Consider the following 22,345-nt stretch of genomic DNA (forward strand, 5'->3'; position numbering starts at 1 on the left):
AGGAGCAAGCTTAATTGTTTTGCCCTCCTTTTCAAAGTTGTACATGTTCTTGAACCCATCATGTGTCACTCTCCTATCATACTGCCACGGCCTCCCCAACAAAATATAGCCCGCATGCATAGGCACAACATTACAAAGCACCTCATCCTGATACTTCCCAATAAAAAAAAGTAACTAACACTTGTTTATCCACCCTAACCTCTCCACAATCATTCAACCACTACAATTTATATGGTCTAGAGTGTTTTAAGGTTGTTAAATTCAATTTCTCAACCAAAGTAGTGCTAGCCACATTAGAACAACTCTCTCCATCAATGATCATACTACATACCTTATTGTTGACATGGCATCTAGTATAGAAAATGTTCTCTCTCTGTTGCTCTGCATCATCCACCTTAATGTGTGCATTGAGAGCATGCCTGGCAACAAGAGACTCACGTGTCACAGGGTATACCACTCCATCATCATCACTAGCATCAACCAATTCGGACACCTCACACTATCATCCTCACTCTCAGTCATCACCTCCCTATTGTCACGCATAATCATCACCCTCCTATTTGGACATTGAGAAGCAATGTGCCCTGAACCCAAACACTTAAAACATTTGATATCTCTATTCCGTGAAGGTTGGGATTCTACCTTGGGTTTGTTGCTAGTTCCCTCATCTTTTTCCTTAGGTTGTTCGGTCTTTCTCTTTGCTTCAGCTAGATCATTCCTATCCCATTTTGATTTCCAAGTAGTGCTAGAAACCGAAGTGTACCTTGCTGTCCCTTTTCTCTTTAATTGTCTCTCCACCTTCATAGCCATGTGCACCATGTCCTCTATCTCCACATAATGCTGCAATTCAATTACATTGGCTATGTCCCTATTCAAACCACTCAAAAATCTAGCCATGGTGGCCTCTCGGTCCTCCTCTACATTAGACCCGAATCATCGCTACCTCCATCTCCTTATGGTAATCATCCACACTCTTAGACCCCTGTGTAAGATTTTGTAATTTCTGGTAAAGGTCTCTATAGTAATGGTTAGGAACAAATCTCCGCCTCTTGAGAGCTTTCAACTCTCTCCATGTCTCTATAGGCCTCTCATAATTCCTCTTCCTATTGGTCACTAATTGATCCCACCAAATAATAGCATAATCAGTGAATTCAATTACCGTCAAATTCACTTTCTTCTTCTCAAAGTAATTATGGCAATCAAACACCAACTCTATTTTTTTCTCCCACTCTAGATAAACCTCAGGGTCTATTTTCATTTTGAAGCTACCAAGGTCTCTATCTACACCATCTCAACCCCTTAGATTCCCCTCAAATCCTCTTTCATGCCTAACTCTTCTATTTCTACCCAACCCAACGTCAGATGCTAAGTCTTCCTCATCCTCACCATCTCCTTCATTCTCATACTGATTTTCAACTCTATGCTCACGTCGCCTCCTGTCCCTCCCACCTTGTAGATTTCTAATCGCTGCTTCTTGATGATCCATCCTATCCCTCACTTCACCCAACACTAAGTTCAACCGCTCAAACTGTTGTTTCATGGCTTGCAACACAAAAGATGAGTTATCTGCTCTCCCCCTTAGTGATGCGCTACTCCGATGAGACATTATCAGGTACTACACAAAAGAATGTTAGCGGCAAAAAAAAAAGTAAACCTCACACACTCCCTTACGTGTTTACACTCGAATAATGACACTCTACTCGTGTTCACTCTTAATTGGCTTTTTTCCGATAATAGTCTCACACTCTCTTGCCTTTTACCTCAAGAGTTTTCCCACACAAGTTCTTTAAGAACTAATTGACTCAATCAAGATAAAGCAATCTTGTTTTATCCCAACTAGTAATTAGGTCCAAGAAACAAGAACAAGAGAAACACGGAATGAATGAAAAAAAAAATGGCACGTGAATCAAGAAAATTATATGAATGAACAGTAACTATAAGACAAGATACCAACTAGAATCACCCCCTTTGATGATAAGGCTGAAGAAAAAAATCTCGAATTTTTTTTTACATGATTTTTTTTTCTTTTCCTTTCTTTTCTTTTCTTTTCACCAACTGATTTGATCACAATCAAGAATAAGCAGTTGAGAAAACCTTAACAATAACTCAAAAACCCAAGGGCAAGTGATATACGGCAGCCCCTAGAACAAGAGATTTTAGCCAACACAAACCCTAGAACAATGAAGACCTAGAATTAAATATGCAAGAAATAAAAGATAGAATCAGACCTGATTGGAAACCTTGCTCTGAATACCAAATGATATAAACCCGTGGAAATGAATTCCCTTGAACCCACAATCAATTTGAAAACTCCACAAGAAAGCCAAAAATCAAGACAAAGATGGAGAATCTAAACCCGATGAGAACCCGTTTCAAGAACCTAGATTATATTAAAATCTAGACCCGTTGAAGAACCCGTCTCAAGAACCCAGATTACAAAGGAGGAACGCCACAAATGTTGTGATTTACCTTTGATAAGTTCAAGAGTTCAATCAAGAACAAGAGGAGAAAACTCAACTCACAAATAAAATTCAATATTGTCTAATCTCTCAAATGAGGCAACAAAGAGTTTTTAAACCCAAACCTAATCAAAACCCTAGCCAAAATAAAGCCCATTTTACCCAAAATTACCCTCGATGAACAGTACCGGCTACAGTACGCGCGGCTACAGTAACCCCTACAATAAATTGATGAAACCCTAGTTCCTAAAAAGTAACTTTCCAAATAAGCCGTTGGCCAAAATACAAGGCCTTCCCAAAAACATAGTTCATAAGAAATAAGACATGTGAGCCAAGCATCTTCAAGCCCACTTATTCTAAACTAATAAAATAAATCATTTAACCAAATTGGAAGCATCCAATAACAATAGGCCATATCTCTAAGTCATATCTTCCACAGCTTGAATCAAGTGTATCAAAACTGGTTCTTCTTCTTTTAGACCCATCTTGAGTGTTGGGCTCTTGCTGGCTTCATCCCAAGTGGATTGCACCAATCATTGCATTGCTTCATTGATCTTCTTCGCCCTTCATCTTGTAATTGGCCCATCTGGAACTTGCAAATGATCTTTAAGAGTAGGCCCACCTTGGTTCCTATCACTCACATTCATCTCTCTTGAAACTTTGGCCTCCAGGTTCTTTAGATAATCCTCGATCTCATCTACACTTGGTTGAGAAGAAGTGAATAACTTTCCAAAATAGGACTTAGAGGCTTCTTCAACCTCCTCTGGCCTTGAGAAGCTTCTATTTTGATCATCAACTATATGTTTTATCATATTCTTCTTTTTCCTTTGGCTTGCACATGCATGAAAAAACCTAGTATTTCTATCACCATGCTGAAACCAATTCCTTTTGACCATTTGTTTCCATTTCATATCTTCCTTATCACAAGCATTAGTCCTATCTCCTTTTGAATATTTTTTATACTCTCCAAGTTATACCCATTCTATTCCGATTGTAACTATTTCAATTCTTCTATTTTTTCTTCCAACTCCTCCCCCCTCTCTGCTCTTATATGATTGATCCACTTAACTGAATCACATCTGCTTCCTTCCATCGGCTTTTGTATTTTATACATTGATTCTCTACTTTCTGATTGATCATTTCATACTCCCTTTAACACCTCTTCGCACTCTTCCTCAAGTGCCCAACTTGCTTCATATTTGAACATTTTCTTCCCTCGCCAATCACTTTTACTAACCTGACTTGCAGATAATAAAATAGGTCTATGATCAGAGCTACTTGCTACTAACATTTCCACTATTTTGTCATTAAAAACTTCTGACCATTTCAAATTTGCAACAGCCCTATCTAGCATTTCTTTAGTAAATGAATCATCTTCATGCTTGTTATTCCAAGTAAATTTGTCTCGTCTCCAACTCAAGTCAAATAGTTCCCCTTTCTCTAAAGCTTCTCTAAATTTGTTCATCTGTCTTTCCTGTCTTATATTACCTCCTATTTTTTCATCATGAGTTAGGATTTCATTAAAGTCACCAATTACACACCACCTATAATCTCCTATAGGTTTTAGTGCTGCTAACAAATTCCAGGTCTCGTCCCTCTTGCTTGAATCAAGCTCACCATTAAACCCTGTCAGCAACTACTTCATATTCCCTTCCTCATTCGTAATCCAAGCACTGATATGTTTATGTGAATAGTTCATAACTTCTACCTTATTCATATGATCCCACATCATTACTAGATGTCCCTTTCTGCCAACTGGTTCCACCACAAAACGCCCCTCACAATTCAGTCTTCTCTTCACTCCGGTACACTTCTCTAAATTTAACTTAGTTTCCATCAAGAAGACTACTTTGGGTTTCTTCTCTTCTGCTATATGACAAAGGTCTTGAACTGTCCGAGGGTTCCCAAGCCCTCGGTAGTTCCAACTTAGTATTTTCATTGAGATTGGCGGGGTTGTACGACAACCTCTGCCAATTCTTCTATTTGGACTTCTTCAACCTCAACACTAACCTTTTTAACTTTTTTACTACCCTTCATCTCTTCATCCCTGCCAACCTCCTCCCTCATATTTCTTCCCATAGGTTTTTGTGAATCCGAAGTGCAGCCACAAAACCTGCAAGAACACCAGGTACATCTTTTCTAGTCTACATGTAATTAATAAGAATCTCCATACATTTTTCAAGACGACATGATCACTGAAATAGAGATATGTTTGATTTGATATATGTTCATCTGTTTGATATTTTTATCTCCTAGATTGACACTGATTTTCATTCTTTTCTACTTCTTTCTTGGAGGGATCAGCTGAAGAAGACTGGAAGATTAAGAGGGAGTATCTGCTACAGAAAAAGGTACAGCCCCCACCTCTAGCTTTGATTCACAGAGACTGAACATAAAGTACTAATACTACAATTCTGAAACGTAAAGCAGACACATTTCGGTCAAACCACACAAACATATTGATGGATATACTTGGATGTTTTTTCTATTTTTCAGGTAAGGAGTGTGGATGTAAAGGAAGCTCTACGCCTTCAGAAAGAAAACAACTTTGTGATTCTTGATGTGCGGCCCGAAGCAGAATTTAAAGAGGTAATCTGCTTACTATATGTTATCTAGATTTGCTACAGAGAAATCAAAATAGGTGGAAAACTCTAACTGCAATTGAACCTGTAAAATATTCATTAACAATGCATTCTTCACTTCTTATTCTTTCTATGTTAAGCTTTTATGGCCATCTGAGTAATAAATATGAAGCCATAAAGTAGAGTTATTTTTCCTCTACTTAAGATAATGCTTTTCTGGCTGTAGGCTCATCCACCAGGTGCTATTAATGTGCAAATATATAGGCTTATAAAGGAATGGACAGCTTGGGACATTGCCAGACGTGCTGCATTTGCATTTTTTGGTATCTTCTCTGGTACAGAAGAGAATCCAGAGTTCATGAAAAGTATGGCACAGTTACCTAAGAATGTCTTCACACTGTTTCATTGTTATTTACTGGACTCCATCCTGATTTTTTTGGAGGCTCATTCTTCTTAACTCTAGATCCCACTCTCAACCATGCCACATATTGTGTATCTCCCCCCACTCCTCCCTTACATTCTTGTAAATCATGAACAATAAAACTACAGGAAAAACACAATCTCGGTAACTTTTCATACCTGAGTGATATCGAGATCTTCTCCCCTTTCACATGGATTGTTCTTCCTCTAGCTAGAGGCTTAGTAAGATCCAGTTCAATGTTGACCCTTAGAAAGTTTCCCCATCCGCTACTATCCTCCTTCACGTCTACCTATTCCACTCTGCCAATAGACTCACCTATCAGTTTACCTCTTGCTTCATTCATACATGCTAAAGGTAAGTTGTGCATCTGAACTCATAAACGCTCCTTATTGAAGTTCATCCTCTGAGGTGGCGTGAAACCATCAAAAAGCCTTATGACAAACAGGTGGTTGTCAAACAACCACGGTCTCCCCTCCCAAATATGATTTTTATCTAGATTATTTGTTCGTTTCGAGTATGGAGGAAGACATTGCCATCACATAAGACTATATATTTTTTTAAGAAGAATAAAACAGAATATTTGAATGATGTATAGAAAAAGAATAGATAAAATTAATTAAATACATTATATTGATAGATTGAATAAAAAAGATATTAGAAAATATATATTTTGTATTTCTTCTTGGAAAAGCAGTGGATGTATTATATTTCAACATATTTTACTAGATTGGAAATGCTATGTGCAAGGACCAAACCATGGAATATTGCTTGAACATTAATGTTTGGATATTAAGATGAGTTGAATTGAATTGTGTATAGTAGTATTTTGTGAGTTTCACTGCGATGAGTTTAACTTTTTTATATTGAAATGTGTTTAACTTTTTAAGTTAAAATATATGAAATAAATTTATATGAGTTTGAAAAGATAGCGGGTCACATTAAAAATTGGTTCAAGATGAATTTAAATAAATTGAGTTTGATTCAACAACCAAACACAACTAAGAGTAAAACAATGTAATTATTATAATCTCAATTGAACACTTGGAATAAAATATGAGAAATGGATAAATAATAACGTTAAATAAAAATAGTAGTACGTGCACCAATCAATCAACCAGCTTTTTATTCTAACCATAAGGCATAACCCAAATAAATTAAAAAGGGGCATATTCTAAATTATTGCCAAAAAACCACTTAAAAATCACAATTATTGACAAACAAAATTATGCACCCTAACAACTATTCGCTAATTAAGACTTATTCCAACTAACATAACAATGATTCTAAATTATAATGAAATTCATCAGTTACTATTCACTAACACACCTTTCATATTTTATGAAAAATACTCTACAACTTATGAAGAAAAAAAATTATAGATGTGAAATATAAAAATAAATAGTAATTGATGTATAACATTCTTCTATAAATTTATTATGATTGCAAATATGTTATTTACCAATTCATGTGATTTTCAAAAAATTAAAAAAATGTTATCTATAACAAAAAGATGTTATCGATAACGTTGATACAACAAATTAATCGCGACCAATTTGCGGCGCTCATGGATAACATTAATGATTTGTAGACATCCTTGTAAGATTTTTGTATAGATATAGAATTTCTCAATAATTGATTAAATATAATCATTAATATTATAAAAACTATAGTTTATAAAAAAAAATCAATAAAGTACATGGAGATCACATTTTTTATTTTTATTTTTTAAATCATGGAGATCGCATTTGGATCTAAATGTATAGAGATATAAAGTTTTTAGGCTAAAATATTATATTGTATATTTGCATAGTTAATGATTTGGCATCTTTTAATAAAAAAATAAATTAATAAATATTACGCGCGTAAAACCTGCGAGAAATTGGAACATCTGCCTCCGAACTCATCGTTGCCAGCCTTTTGGAAGAGGAAAAATAGGCAGAGATTTAGAGAGAGAGAGAGAGAGAGTGAGAGAGAGAAAACAGAAAGATAGAATTTTTATCTCTTGGTATAATCCGTTTGAAACAAAAACAAAAATCTTTGGGTGAGCGGAGAGGCAACTGTTTTTTTTTTTTTTTTCAATCCAGCGTCCTCCTCTCTCTCTGTCTTTCTCATCACCTGCCTTTCCAACCTCCATATTTCATTCACATGCGAGTATTGTATATAGAATCACCATCCTTTTTTGTGAATATTTTTGTGGGTGCGGTTTGGTATATGCAATGGATGCTGAGGAAGATAAAGTGGGGTTGTGATTAGAAAAGTTCTGTTGTGGTTTGGAGCATAAACATCCTTATCTGGGTTCTGGTTTTTTCTTCTTCCTGGTGACAGTATGGACTCGGATGCTAAGCGCAAGAGGCTCTACAAAGTTTGGAAGGGAAATAATGTGAGTTTCTCTACGTCTGTATTCAACTGGGTTCGCATTCATTAATTGTGTATTGGGTATTTTTCTCCCTTTTGAAGGGAAGTTCATGATTGTGATTTTTGGAAGGGAAATAATGTGAGTTTCTCTACTCTACAAACTTCATGATTGGGGCATTCAACATGATAAGCGCAAGAGGCTCGACAATTTTTATTTTTAAGTTCATAAATTGCATTGGATGTTTTTTTCTTCTTTTTGAAGGGAAGTACTACAAATGTGACAACTCCATCCTTTTCATTCTTCTTGTGTTGGGTTCAGCTCTTGTTTGCCGTCTGGTTGGTGATTATTTGGTTTTAAATACAAATTGTGTTTCGATGTTGCTCCGAATGAGTCATCCTCCATTGATAAGTAGCAATATTTGAATTTTTAGTTAGTGAGCTCAGTATATATCTTTGTTAATGTGATTAGAGACAACATATGAAAGGATCGAAACTGATTGTTGAAGTCTTCCGGTTGTAGGTATCTATTTTTTCAGAGTAGAAATCTTTTGAATTAATTATTATCTTATCAGTCCCTACAGCAAAGATAAGAAAGAAAATTTCTAAGTTCTTGTATTTTTCAGAAGGAATTTTCAAAACTTACAATTGAAGCCTCCTAGAACTTTTCCACTAACATAGATGACATTTAAAAAGATGGTTAGGTTTAAGAAGAAAATACAGTAGTTTCGTTTTTTGCCACCAAAACCAAAAACGATGTAATTTTCTGTTTTCTTCTTTCCACATCTTTCTTCACGCATGAGTGTGCACATGCGCACACACACATATTTCTCAAGTAAAGCTGCATTTTCTTTTGTTGTTTATTTACTTTTATGTGACTTGTGTGTATGTGTGTAGGCTTTAGCTTCCTTGTCTTTAAAGTTTGTGCTCTTTAAAAATCTAGAGAGCTGTGCTTTGGTTTGTTAAAGAAGCTAACTATGTCTATTGCGGTTGATTCAAAATGAAGATCCTGAACTAGTATGGCATATTTGCACTGATGGTGCCTTTTCTTGGTTTTGTCAGAAATTTTTGTGCGGTGGGAGATTGATCTTTGGTCCTGATGTCGCATCCCTGTTGCTATCCACACTCCTTATTGGTGGGCCCGCAATTTCTTTCTGTATAAATATATATCTTAAGATCAAAGATGTGAACAACAAGGACGATCATCTTTGGTGTCCTGTATTGTTTGTTGGATTAATCCTCACTTTTTTGGTAAGTATTTACATTAACTGTTTATCTCTCAGTTGTGATGACTGTCTCCAAAACCATGCATGCTCAAAGCTACTCACATAGGCGCGCATGTGCACAGAGAGATCATTAAGGATGGAATGATGCTTGAAGTTTCTACATATGCATTGATAATTCCACATGGAAATGGAACACCTTAGCTTTTCTCTAGCCCCCCTCCCCCAAAAAAAAATACGGAAAAAACATGGCGAAGTGAGAGAGAGGAGAGAAGGAAAGTCCTCTGTTATTGACTCAATCACTACGGATAGGACGATGCCTGAAATTTCTACAAATGCATTCATTTATTCAGATATCACATGGAAATGAAATCCCTTGGCTTTTTTCTAAACAACCCCCCCCCCCCTTTTCAAAAAAAAAAAAAAAAAAGAAGTCCTCGAGAAAACTTGGGAGCAGTTCTATCTATGTTTTGGACATGGCAAGCTAGGGACTACTCACAGGAAGAGATCCAAAGTAGTTTTGGGTTCATTACCTCCTCACCCACAACTAGCCAACTAACCTTGGAATGAGTCTGGTTTGTTTCTGCAGTGTTTAATTTTTTGTACTGTTTGGATTTCAGTGAAGATATTCTATTCCCAGGTTTACTGTACAATCAACATATGTACATTCTTCTTTAGAATATTGATTCTATTATCAACTTTGGGCACCATCCCTCCATCACACACTATGAAAACCGAGATGTAATGATTTCAATATTATGGTTTTTGTTATTGATTTTCCCATGGAGAATGTTTTCATCACTTCTTTACCTGGTGCTACAGTGAGAGCTTCTTCTTGCTTTTACAGATAAATAACTCCGGTCAACCTTTGTGCAGAATTTAATTCTTCTCTTATTGACATCTAGTAGAGATCCTGGAATAGTCCCTAGAAATGCAAAGCCTCCGGAATCGGATGAAGCATTTGATGCATCTACACCATCTATGGAGTGGGTTAATGGTAGAACTCCTCACATGAAACTACCCCGGACAAAGGATGTGATTGTGAATGGACATGCTGTTAAAGTGAAATACTGTGACACGTGTTTGCTCTATCGCCCACCTCGCACTTCTCATTGTTCCATCTGCAATAATTGTGTCCAGAGATTTGATCATCATTGTCCATGGGTCGGTCAGTGCATTGGATTGGTAAGTTCTGTTTTTTTCTGCTTGCAGTTTTTTCCTTTTTCTTTGTAAAAGTAAACAAACTGAATTGAGATAATATCCATTTCAAAAAAATAAAATTTGGTAAAGTTTAAAGGGGATCTCACCCACAACTTAGTCCTTCTGATATTAAATCTGGATATTTTAAAAATAGATAATATGTTTCATTAATTTGATCTTAAAACTATGGAAGTAATTAATTTGAATGTGCTTGGATTTGGGAAGGGGAAAGTTTTTTAAAATGTGTCCCTATTTGACATTGTATATCCCTTCCTCTTTCTCAACTCAATATAGGAACTCTATCTCAAGCCATCCAACTCATAGTTTGAAAAGCCATTCACTATAAACTTAGTTTATTTCATTTATACTGCTTATAGAGAGATAAAATTGATTGATAAAAGTCAAAAGAAAGAAAAGAATATAGCGATGAAATAATCAAGTGACATCATCAGCCTCTAATTCTGCAGCTTCCTCTGTAAAGTACTGGTTGAGTTGTTAATGTTGAAGCGTAACCAATTCTTTGTTGTCACGTATTTCGAATCCTAAAAATTGTGTTCATTCTAATCGACTGACTCTCCTTTCTGTATACAACTGAATCTTTTCAAGGTCTTCTCCAATTGCCCAAAATGTTTAGTAGAAAACTTCAATAGACAGATGTAAATATTATTTTGTTTTCCTTTTATCTCCGTGATACCTCCAAATTGTGTCATTGGAACATTATTATCTGAAGTATGCATCAATATTTTGATGACAATTTTAACTGTAATTAAAAGTGAAAAATTAAGTAGTTCATGGGTTTCCCTCTTCTACAATTTTGTTTTTATTTACTGTTATCTCTCTCTCTCTCTCTCTCTCTCTCTCTCTCTCTCTCTTTGATGGATTTTCTGAGTTTGTTTTTCATCAACACAAAGATATTCTCGCTAGAGTACAGTGAAGTGTCCCGCTGTGCTCTAGTGGTGCCACAATATGAAAGGCCATCTGTTGATTTCACCCAGGTACAAGTTATTGAATTTGTTTCATTTCTCTCATGTACAGAGACTGCTGCAAATAATGTACAGTGGACTTCTTTTGGTATTGGACCATTTGAGGAGCTTTCTTCTGCAACCTCGCCATTGAGGCGAGTGATTATGAACTTAGTAGGGGCCAAGGATTCGAATTTGGCTATAACTAAAGGGGGACCAGGGGCATCTGCTTCCTCTCTTCCACTTTGTTTTCTAAGAAATTGGTGGGGGAGGGGATGGAGGGCCTGTGGGTAGCCTAAATAAGGGGAAGGCTACTAATTTGTCTCTGATGGAACGATGTGTGTTGGGATCTCCAATAAAGCAAAGGTGCATGTCTGGGGAACTAAGGTCTTTGTCAATGACTGGGGGCATTCAAGAGGACCCTGGGTAATGTAAGCCTTTGGCTATGTGCATTCCCTTGAAGAATTGGCTATCAAGAACTTCTGGTTAGGTTTTGCAGAAGTTTGAATGTTTTATCAATTTGTGGGAGCTTCTGCTATGGGTTTGAAGAGCAACTTACGACTTTTATCCCTGAACTAGATAGTAGAAGGTTAAGGGAGCTAAAACAATGTACATGTTCCATTTACTATGATTCTAAAAGTGTTATTTCTAGTTTGGATCGAGTTCAGGGGAAGGACACTTTAAGTTTTTTCATGAAGCTTAAGCTATTGTCATGGATGTTAGCAGGTTGAATGAAAAAGATAGGCATTTTCATGTTAGTAATCTGCTAAGAGATTGGAGAGCGAGTATTATTTGCATTAAGGGAATGAAGTTGACACATGCGTCCCAAAGTCTTGTTCATAATTTAAGGAGTGGTAAACATGTAGATTGGTATTGATTAGATTCAAGAGGGACGTCAAGTGGTATTTTCTTATGTGGGATATAAACCTATGAGGGTGGATTCACTATTGTGCTCTCTTTTCAGAATGTAGAAGATAAACTTGATTGTGCTTTCTCAGGGGCTATGGTCCCACTTGTTATAGTGAAAAGAATCTTCTTTGGGATGAATTAACTGGTCTTATGAATTTGCAGACCATGACTTGGTCTATTGAGGGGTGATTTTAATGTCTTATCCTAGTCAAAAATCGGGTGCGGCTTCTATTTGTCCATCTATGTTGAATTTTATTTTTGAACAAACTTTATTGATATACCATTGGTGGGAGGAGGTTTCACATTGTCAAGTAATTGAGATATCCTACTTGGTCTAGATTGGATTTTTTTTTTATGTTCCCCAAGTAGGAAGTACACTTTCCTTTTGTGTTTTAGAATTAGTTGGTTAGACTTTGCTCTAATCATTTTCCTATTCTTCTGCATTGTGGGGATATTCAGGATGGTAAATGATATGGAGTTTGAAAATATGTGGCTTAAATAGAAGGCTTTGTGGAAACATTGAAGCAATGTTGAGACTAGTGCTTTTTTCTGGGATCTTGAAGTTTTATTTTGGCACAAGAACTCAAAGCTTTGGAAAGTGATTTAGAGTATAGAATGAAGAGGTATAGTTGGAGACGTTAGAGGAAAGAACGTCTCTCCAAAGAGTTGCAAGGCCTTGATATGATTGGAAAAGATAAACTATTGCCACGAGGGAGATTCCTGGAGTAGGTGCTAGTCGGAGACTGGATCCCTGCGAAGAGGTTGAGGAAAGCAATGCTTATGGCTTATGAGTAACCTGAAAAGGATAATCCTTATGGAGGATATATGTTGGAGATAAAAATTAAGAGCATTGTGGCTTTCAGAGAGGGATATATGCATGAATTTCTTTTGCCAGGTGGCTAATTTGAATACAAGGAACCATTCCATTGACTCCCTACTTGTAAATGGAACTTTTTCTTCCAATCCCTTGGAAATTAGGGATCACATTGTTGGGATATTCTGAAGGATGACATTATGTAGGTGTGTTTCACTTGAAAGACAACTTTGAGAAGAGCCTTGGTGCTACATTCATTGCCCTTATTCAAAAAAAAGTGAGGACTGTTGGATATCAAGGTTTTAATTCTTCTATATCTCCTGGGAATGACTACTTATCAGAAGAAAAATAAACCTGTTGCAAATGACCCTTACATCAATATCAAATGTTCAAGCTTCTAGTATGTCGTGGAGTGAATTGTAAAACTTTATTATGTATGAGTTGGATTGCCCCATTTGCCATCCCTTTGTCTGGGACAACTGCACCTCTAGCTCTTACATTGCCTCTTAGATAGGGGACTCTGCATTGCATGCATTTGTTTCTGTCAGTTGTGAGGCTAACTAAGTAACGGTCATGAGCCAATCTCTTTTTTTTTTTTGAGGAAACAACAGATTCCCAATTTTAAAGCAGCAACTCTATTTTTCCACTTAGGCAACTAGTATTTATCATGAAATGTAGGGAAACAACAGTCGTAACAATACTTATCTGTAATTCCAGTCTTACTTATAAGATAATAATATAAATATAATTTATATAAGAAACATGCTGCAAGTAGTTTAAATGATATGAACTTAGATGCTTTACAATTTTATTTGGTTTGCAAATGCCAATCAAATTGTTTTATTATACTTCTTAGAAGCTAACGTTTCTTTATTGTTGATCTGATTGCAGTGTAACTACCGATTCTTCATCATGTTCATTACAACATCAACCATCTTGTGCATTTATGTCTTTGTGTTTTCCTTGATCAACATTATTAAAAAGGAAGGCAGTGTTTGGAAGGTTATGAAAGAAGATATCCTATCAGATATTCTCATGGCGTACTGCTTCGTAGCTGTGTGGTTTGTTGGTGGTCTTACGGTTTTCCATTTCTATCTGATTTGCACAAACCAGGTACTGTTATTACTAAACATGCATAGAGAGAATTGATTCTAAGTTTCAGTCACTAGTCCATACATGAATATGCACATGTAAAGACTTGAGAAAATATCCAAGCATCCTATTTTAAAAGAACTAGTCAAAGATGTTACAACTGAAGCCCCTTAGAATTATTATAAATAGCAAGAACTTCTCACTTTCATGCAATGTAGATCCCATTCACTACCATTTAATACTAAATTAGGATATTAAAATATCCCCACTTAGAACATAATGTTCTCGTTAGACCATTCTTTTGTAGGCAGCATGGCTCAAATTCCATACATCTTGCTTGGATTGGCTCTAATACAATTTCTAAATGACTCAAAAAATGTCAAGCCACAGTTGGAGCCTTTTGGAATTGCTGTTAACAGCAAGAACTCCAATTCCAAACAACGTGGGATCTAATTCACCTTTCATGCTAAATCAGGGGCATGACAACACGCAATGTCTAGGAAATGAATAAATTTAAGCAGATTGTAATATATCTAGGGCTCTGTTTGTTTGAAAACATTTCCTGAAAAGTATTTTCCACATTTTGTTATGTTTCACGCAACTGAAAATGCCAAGTAAAAGTAAAACCACAAAGTAAAATCAGTTTTTGCCCTTAGCATTGTAGTGTTATGCGTTGGAAAAGAAAAAAAAGCATGTTCTTGGGCCTCTTTATTATTATTTTTTTCTCCTCTGTTCTCTCGGTTAATTTCTTAGGTCTACAACTCTTTGATCTCTCCCTCTCTCTCTCTCCTCACCACTGGCCTTGAGTCATTTTGCTCCCATAAGGTTCCATGTCATCAAAGCTACATCACCTATGGGCCTTTATCTTTAATATTTAAGTTAATAGTATCAAATAAAAAAGATATGAGGGAACTACCCTAAGTACAGGGGGGGAATATACAAGACATGCATCTAAGCTTCAAAAGAGAAAACTGCAAGAAAATACTGAAAACTAAAAACAGAAGTAACAAGAGCATTCATCCAAAAATAAAGAGAATGAATTCAGGTAAAAAGCTCTATAAGATCCTCCTTCGTCCTTTCGGAATCCTTGAAGTTATGATCATTTATTTCCCCCCAAAAGCACCATATCAGGCAAGAGGTAAACATTTTCCATTTAGTTTCGCCATCAGATTAATTACCAGTTTGGCTTTTCCAGCTTGCCAAAAGATTTACTAACCTTTAAGGCCTTATCCACTATAACCCATGCAGTACTCTTATTGAAAGTGTTATCCCAAAGGCCTGCCTACCTCACAATGATGCAAAGAACGAAAATCATTTCCCCATTTTCAGGTACAACACCAGTCAATCACTATAACATGACTCTGTTATGGTAAATATAGTCATTTCGCCAAAGTTAACTCCCATTGAAACACAAACCTAAGTTCATACCTCCACTGTAGCTCAGGCTGAGCTTCTTCCCACTCTTCCTTTTACTTTTGTCTCAACTATTCAAATGGTTATACTTACAGGTAGATCGCGTACATGTATTTATACACTTCCCATATTTTTCTTATGCGTCACTTTCCAAAAAAAATGTTGCTCCCAAAAGTTTACTTTGACAGAAGTACCAATGCTTGATCTGTCATGAAAGCTTGGAGTTGTATACTTAATTGCAATGTGAAGGGAACCTTGATAAATTCTCCTCGTGTATAGCTAGGCTTGTACTCGTGTTTCTTGTTCTATTTTGGACTACCCTTGAACTTTCTTTGTACATTGATTCCATACTTTTTTAACTGCAAAAATGACCAAAAACGTAGCTTCTCTTATGTAGGACCTATATCCATTTTTAAGCTCCATAATTCATAATGTTTTATTTTGCTAGTAACAGTGATTTCTTCATTGAATAGAGAAAGGAATAAGTCTTACCTCAAGGAGAGTACTGTCTCTCTTTACATATGTTAAATGTAATAATTTAATCTACTATTTTTCATGTTTCAAAAGGAATGCTCAAAGTTCTTGTCATCCATATTGCTCAGATATTGTAGCTTCTATAAATTTTCTCATCATCATATTGCTGGATAATTTATCAGCTATAAATTACCTACGTACAATTATCTTCAAATTAATCTTAGAAAACGTCTTCTATCTCCTTCTACCTCTTTTTTCTTTTCTTTCTTCCCCTTACCTTTTTCCTTGTTTACTAGATTTTCCACTAGATTTAACCCATTGCAGTTATTGAATTAATTCTATTTAATCAATGGGTGATATTTGTTTCATTTCAGACTACTTATGAGAACTTCCGTTACCGATACGATAAGAAGGAGAACCCATATAACGAGGGAATGAAGAAGAACCTCAGAGAAATGTTTTTCTCTAAGATCCCCAATTCAATATCTAGATTCCGATCATTTGTGGAGGAGGAACATATGATGGTGGCATCAGTGAGTCTGAATCGTGGGGAAGCTATTATTAGCCCAGAAGAGAAAATTGACATTGAAATGGGAACTAGGCGTGCAGAGAGTGGAGTCTCACTTCCAGAAATTTTGAGAAATTTGGACTATGATGACTTGGAGGATGATGAGAAGACTGCAGAGGGAGAAGAAGGAAGATCTGTTTTTGACCCACCTTTGCATGTTGAGCAAGAATTGAATCAATCTGTTCAGAGCTCCACTGGTGGAGATGGAGTGACAAAACTTATTCAAAGCTCATCAATTGGAGATGGAGTGAGAATGTCTATTCAGAAATCATCTTTTGTTGAGGGAGCTGGAGAATCTGATCAAAGATACATGGCTGTCAATGTAACTAAAACAGATAGGTAAGTGATTTTGGAAATAACTTACACCAAACCACAACAGCACCAGTTTTTCAAGCATAAAGATCCCCCTCCACCCTCCATTCCGAATCTTCCATCTTTTTTGTTTTCACCCAAGCTTCTGTTTTTGGACCACTAAAACTAGTTTAATGAATCAATAGATTAAGAAGTGTACATTTGATCTCAAGAAGAAAGGATGTGATAATGTAACGTCTATTGAATTAAATCTTAACTAATGTTAGCGTTGAAGATTGCTCTTTTTGATGGTAACCTTGAATGAGCTGGTCCCTTAACATCATACTGATAAAAGATCATTGCCTTCTACAACTGCTTTGCCCCATTTGTAAATTGAAGTTGACCACATTATACCACAGGCAAGATCTACCATAATTTGTTATGGATAATATGACAATTATATGTTATGGGAAGGGAGATCCCAACAAACATTCCAAACAAAGTAGACAGAAAAAAAGGAACACGAATTGAAAAATGGCTCCAATTCTCATGTCAAAATATTGCAATACATCCACCTTGCTTATCAGTAGGAAATGAAATCCATAAGGAGCAAAGGGAAAAAAATAATCAAAAGACTACTAATGCAAGCGACATAGACTTTGTTGCCTTGAGGATATACAACCTGATGTGTCAATCTCACGTAACGTCATCACGCCAATTCCCATATTGAAGTGGTAATCTCACGTGATTTTGTTATACCAAGAAAAATTATACTCATTATTTTTACACCACACGCTATAAATGATTTTTTATTTTTATTTTCCTTATCAAATTTGTGGTATATGGATAATAAGTAGAAGAATTCTTTTAGTTTAATAAGAATAAAAAAAAAAATCAAATGTGGTGTGTAATATAGAAATTATGAGTAGAATGGCTCGAGAACCATATACAACACTCTATGAGGCTCGCATGAGAGTCATACTCATATTCTCTCACCAACCACCATAGCATTTGTACATGAGAGTCATACTCATCATGTACAAATGCTAGTCCAAATCTAGGGTGGTTAACTTATAACACACTCCTATCACGACTTCTTGGCTAGTTGTTGGTACTATATATAATCCTTACCAAGAGTATGTTGGAGCTGATAAATCAATTATTTCATTGATATTAATTAATTTCTATTACAAAGTAGCTATTATGGCTAATTAAAAAACAGTGAGTGCCAATTATACGAAAACTCAGACCACGGTAATGGCTTTGATAAAAGGCAAGAAGGATGATTGCTATCAGAAAGAAAAAGTTAGAACCTGTTTGATATGTGACAATTTCTCTATTTTTCTTAGATTCTCAAAAACCACTTTCATATTTGTATGGGTTTTCTGAAAATGAGTAGCTAAAATGGAAAATATATTTTTTTAAAATTTTTTTGTATTAGATTTTGTAAAAGTGGACATATAAAATTGAAAAGGTTTTTCTTTTTTATAAATCTATTGTTATTTATTTTATGTCGCCAGTCACTATCTGAATATAAAAATACCAGCTAATGGACCGAACCCCAACTTAGATTTTTTAAAAGTTGTTTTTGTTTCTGCATTTTGTTTTGCGACAAAAATCAAGGTAAATGATTAGCAAAAACTAAGTGAGAATTATTAAACTAAGTGTTAATGTCCTGTGGTGGCTATGGAGGAGTTTAATTCTTGGATACACTCTTGCGGATTATTGGAGTTACAATTCTTGGGTAAAAGTTTTTCATGGTGTAGTGGGCATGCCAGTCGGTCTCGTAGTTGGGCTCGTTTGGATCGTTCTTTGGTAGATCAGATTTTTTTGGATGCATTTCCGGATTCAGTTATGAGATATTTTCCTCAAACCTCTTCTGGCCATGCTCCTATGATCATTTCTCTGGTGAAGAATGTCGAAGTGTGTGGGCCGGCACCATTCTGTTTTCAACAAATATGGGTAGATCATGCTGATTTTACCAGATGCGTGCGAGATGCTTGGGAACAATCTGAAGTCAGCAATGGTCTCCTGAAACTTGAGGCAAAATTAAAAAAGGTGAAAGTAGCTCTGAAAATTTGGAACAAGTCAGTTTTTAGATGGACGAGTGGGCATATTCAAGAGTTGGAGAATCGTATTGAGGGGCTAGAAGGTCAGTTGCAGATGCGGTATGATGAAGAGACGGAGCTCGATCTGTTCGCTTAAAAAATGTAGCTGGATAACTTCGGTTAGCTCAGTGTGCTATAAAGTCAGATGGTGGCGACATGGCGATAAGAATTCTCATTACTTTCATGCAATTCTTAATAAACGAAAGCAATCAAAGATCACGGAGATGAAACTTCCAAATGGCTCATTGTTACAGTCCCCTCAAGCAATTCATGATGGTGTTGTGCAATATTTCACATAATTCTTGGGGCAGTCTTCCCGAGTGGTGTTTTCGGATTTGGAAGATTTAGGTTGCGTTTGGATGTTGAAGTGAGTTGAGTTGAGTTGAGTTGATAAAATATTGTTAGAATATTATTTATTATTATTATTATTATTTTGGGATTTGAAAAAGTTGAATTGTTTATTATATTTTGTATTGGGATTTGAAAAAGTTGTAATGATGAGTTGAGATGAGTTGAGAGAAATTGTGGTTCCAAACGAAGCCTAGTGTCTAATGTGATTTCGGATGAAGATAATTTGAGACTTTGCTCATTGCCCACAAAAGAAGAGGTGAAACAAGCAGTGTTCAGTATTCCCATAGAGAGTAGTCCAGGATCTGATGGTTTTTGGTCAGGATTTTATCGTGCATGTTGGGATATTGTACGTTTGGAGGTGGTCGAGGAGGTAAGGGAATTTTTTCAGGGGGTTCCTCTTCCCAGATTCTATACTGCCTCTTTTGTAGTTCTTATTCCAAAAATGACTAAGCCGACAGGATTTGATAAGTTTCAGCCTATTAGTTTATGTTCTGTGTTTTACAAAATCTACACTAAGGTTCTGGTGGCAAGGCTTGCGCCTTTATTGTCTTCTTTGATCTTTTCCGAGCAATGTGCATTTATTCCGGTTAGGACTATTTTAGATAAAATCAGTCCTACGCAAGAAATGGTGCATTATCTCAATAAGAATGCTATGGGTGGTAATGTTATTTTTGAAACTTGATATGGCTAAGGCCTATGATAGGGTGGAGTGGGAGTTCCTTTTGCATGTTTTGGCAGCTTTTGGGTTCTCTCATTCTGTTAGTACATTGATAAGGAATTGTATTACTTCGCCTTGGTACTCAATTATGATGAACGACACATCTTGGGATTTTTTTAGAAGGTCGGGGTTTGAGATAGGGAGATCCTTTATCACCATATCTTTTTATCATTATGGAAGAAGTTTTTGCTCGCTTACTAATGAAGAATTTTTTGTGTGGCAAGATTAAAAATTTATCTCACCCCAGAGGTGCGCCTCTTGTTTCTCACATTCTTTATGTTGATGATGTAGTGATTTTCTCTAATGGAGGGAAGAATTTGATAAAGGAATTGATGAAGGTTATTGAGACTTACGAGTCTTGGTCTGGGCAACGAGTTAGTAAGGAGAAAACATCTATGTATTTTGCTATGCATTTTTCAACAGGGCGGAAGAGTGAGTTACTCAATATCACTTGTTTCATTGAAGGTAGCTTTCCTTTTACTTATCTTGGTGCGCCTATTGTCAATGGGAAGCTAACCAATTTACATCTAGAACCTATTTTCAATTGAGTGAGGAATAAACTTGGGGGGTGGAAATTAAAATGTCTCTCGGTTGGTGGTAAGTTGGTTTTGTTGACGCATGTGTTAGATAGTATGCCTATACATATTATGTCTATTCTTCAATTACCAAAAGGGATATTGAAAAATCTGAACAGGCTTCTTAGCTCATTTTTTTGGGGTGAAAATGATGGAAAGGAAAAAAAGAAATGGGTTGCATGGAAGACGATGTGCAAGCCGATTGATGAGGGGGGAATTGGTCTTCGGGACTTTGATGAGGTTCAGACTTCTCTTCATATGAAATTTGCATGAAGGTTATGATTGGGGATGATCTTTGGTCATAGTTTTTTCGTGCTAAATATATTGGGGATAGACATGTTTCTTTATTATATCCCAAAAAGGGCTCGCGATTTTGGAGGATGGTTGTGAAGTGCATTCTGGCATTCGAAATGGAAAGTCTGGGATGGGAATATTTCTTTTTGGTGGGATCATTGGCTGGATGAAGGTCCTCTTGCTAATTCTTTTCCTGTGGTGGATGTGCCAAGGCTGATGCTGGTTGATTTAAGAATTTCTAATGGTTGGGACATTGAAAGTTTTAGAGAGGCTTGTGGGATTACAAAAAATGGAGGAGATATGTAGCTTCTTGGGTGCTTATAAATCTAGCCAAGATTTACTAGTTTGGCTTCACAATAAAGATGGTTGTTTCTCCACCAAAAGTGCATGGCAATGTATTCGTGTTACTGCACCAGCTACGCCTTGGGCTAAATGGGTGTATCATGAAGCTTTACCAAAAAAACATTTCATACTAATGTGGAAGGCTTTTCATAATAGTTTAAGTGTTGATGATAGATTGCAAGGAGTTGGTATTCCTATTACTTCCAAGTGTAATTGTTGTGAGCAAGGAAGATATGAAGATTTAAATCATGTTCTCACTGCAAGTGATGTTGCTTCCGAGATTTGGAAGAGGTTTTCTGTTATCTTGGGCATGCCATATGACCCAAATAAACGTTGGTTTGAGTTGGTGTTACTTTGGTTTAGACATGCTTCTTCCTTCTATTATTATTTGGAAGTTGTGGCAACACAAGTGTAAGGCAAGAGATTTGGAGGTCTATTTGTGTGTGGATAGGGAAATTGCAAAGTAGTTTGCCTAAATTTACAAAGATTGCCTTTGCCAATGAGGAAAGGCTGAGGGATTTGAATATTCAGATTATTTCGATTAAATTTGCTCAGGTTAAATTAGTTTGTTGGGTGAAGCCAAGGCACGGAAGATTTAAATTGAAAATTGATGGTTGTTGCCTCGTCAATCCGAGGAGTTTTAGTCGTAGGGGGTGTAATTCGAGATTTGCATGGGGACATGGCGCTTTCCTTTTCATGCTATCTTGGGGTGGATACTAATAATCTTGCTGAGTTAAAGGCCTTGTTAATAGGGTGGAAATATTGATGTGCGTTGGGTCTACAACAGGTGGACATTGAGTCTGATTCATTGGTATGTGTATCCTGGGTTCAGAAGAAACGTTGTGGGGTTTGGTATTTAGAAGACTTTTGGGAGGAGGTTATGAGATTGTTTGAAGGTGGGAATTTTGTTATTAATCATACCTATCGAGAAGGAAATGTCCGGCTGATTATTTAGCTAAAATGTGAGCTCAAGGTTCGACCTATGTTTAGAGATCTCTTTCGCATGTTCCAAAACATCTTAAAGGATTGATTCGCACAGAAAAATTATCCTTGCCTTATTTGAGAGCTCATTAAGTTGATGTTTAGTGTTGGTCTCTTGTGTTTTTTCCGGTATTTGATTTGTCTTGGTTAGGTTAGCCCTTTTCGGCATACTGCGTTTTGTTATATTCATTTTTATGCTTGAAATGTAACCACGGT

At 36.3% G+C, this 22,345-nt stretch overlaps 2 protein-coding genes and 1 pseudogene across 3 annotated transcripts; all 3 read left to right on the forward strand.

Annotated features, from left to right (window-relative positions):
- The first annotated feature begins 4,197 nt into the window (after positions 1–4,197).
- On the forward strand, positions 4,198–5,498 carry LOC108995300 (annotated as a pseudogene).
- Positions 5,499–7,378: 1,880 nt separating this feature from the next.
- Positions 7,379–17,053, forward strand: LOC108995301 (probable protein S-acyltransferase 4). Of its 2 annotated transcripts, none has more exons than XM_035688168.1 (5): positions 7,379–7,842; positions 8,877–9,065; positions 9,914–10,222; positions 13,814–14,035; positions 16,276–17,053. In XM_035688168.1, the coding sequence occupies exons 1-5, from the start codon at positions 7,789–7,791 to the stop codon at positions 16,810–16,812; spliced, it is 1,311 nt and encodes a 436-aa protein (XP_035544061.1). In that variant the 5' UTR covers positions 7,379–7,788; the 3' UTR covers positions 16,813–17,053. The 2 variants fall into 2 exon arrangements, with proteins under 2 accessions (XP_035544061.1, XP_035544062.1); XM_035688169.1 differs by having other exon boundaries at positions 8,877–8,949.
- Positions 17,054–18,446: 1,393 nt separating this feature from the next.
- Positions 18,447–18,965, forward strand: LOC108999366. The gene has a single exon (XM_018976258.1). It carries the CDS (start codon positions 18,447–18,449, stop codon positions 18,963–18,965), a length of 519 nt encoding a protein of 172 aa, XP_018831803.1.
- The last annotated feature ends 3,380 nt before the right edge of the window (positions 18,966–22,345 follow it).

Source organism: Juglans regia, chromosome 3 (assembly GCF_001411555.2).
Source record: "Juglans regia cultivar Chandler chromosome 3, Walnut 2.0, whole genome shotgun sequence".
Taxonomy (NCBI): Eukaryota; Viridiplantae; Streptophyta; class Magnoliopsida; order Fagales; family Juglandaceae; genus Juglans; species Juglans regia.

What these genes read in the sequence shown, in the direction of transcription:
- LOC108995301 (XM_035688168.1), top strand. Translation starts at nt 7,789, where the DNA reads ATGGACTCGGATGCTAAGCGCAAGAGGCTCTACAAAGTTTGGAAGGGA. An exon ending in AAGTTTGGAAGGGAAATAAT is followed by an intron (nt 7,843 to 8,876) that starts GTGAGTTTCTCT and finishes TGGTTTTGTCAG; the next exon opens with AAATTTTTGTGCGGTGGGAG. An exon ending in GATTAATCCTCACTTTTTTG is followed by an intron (nt 9,066 to 9,913) that starts GTAAGTATTTAC and finishes ACCTTTGTGCAG; the next exon opens with AATTTAATTCTTCTCTTATT.
- LOC108999366 (XM_018976258.1), top strand. Translation starts at nt 18,447, where the DNA reads ATGGAGGAGTTTAATTCTTGGATACACTCTTGCGGATTATTGGAGTTA.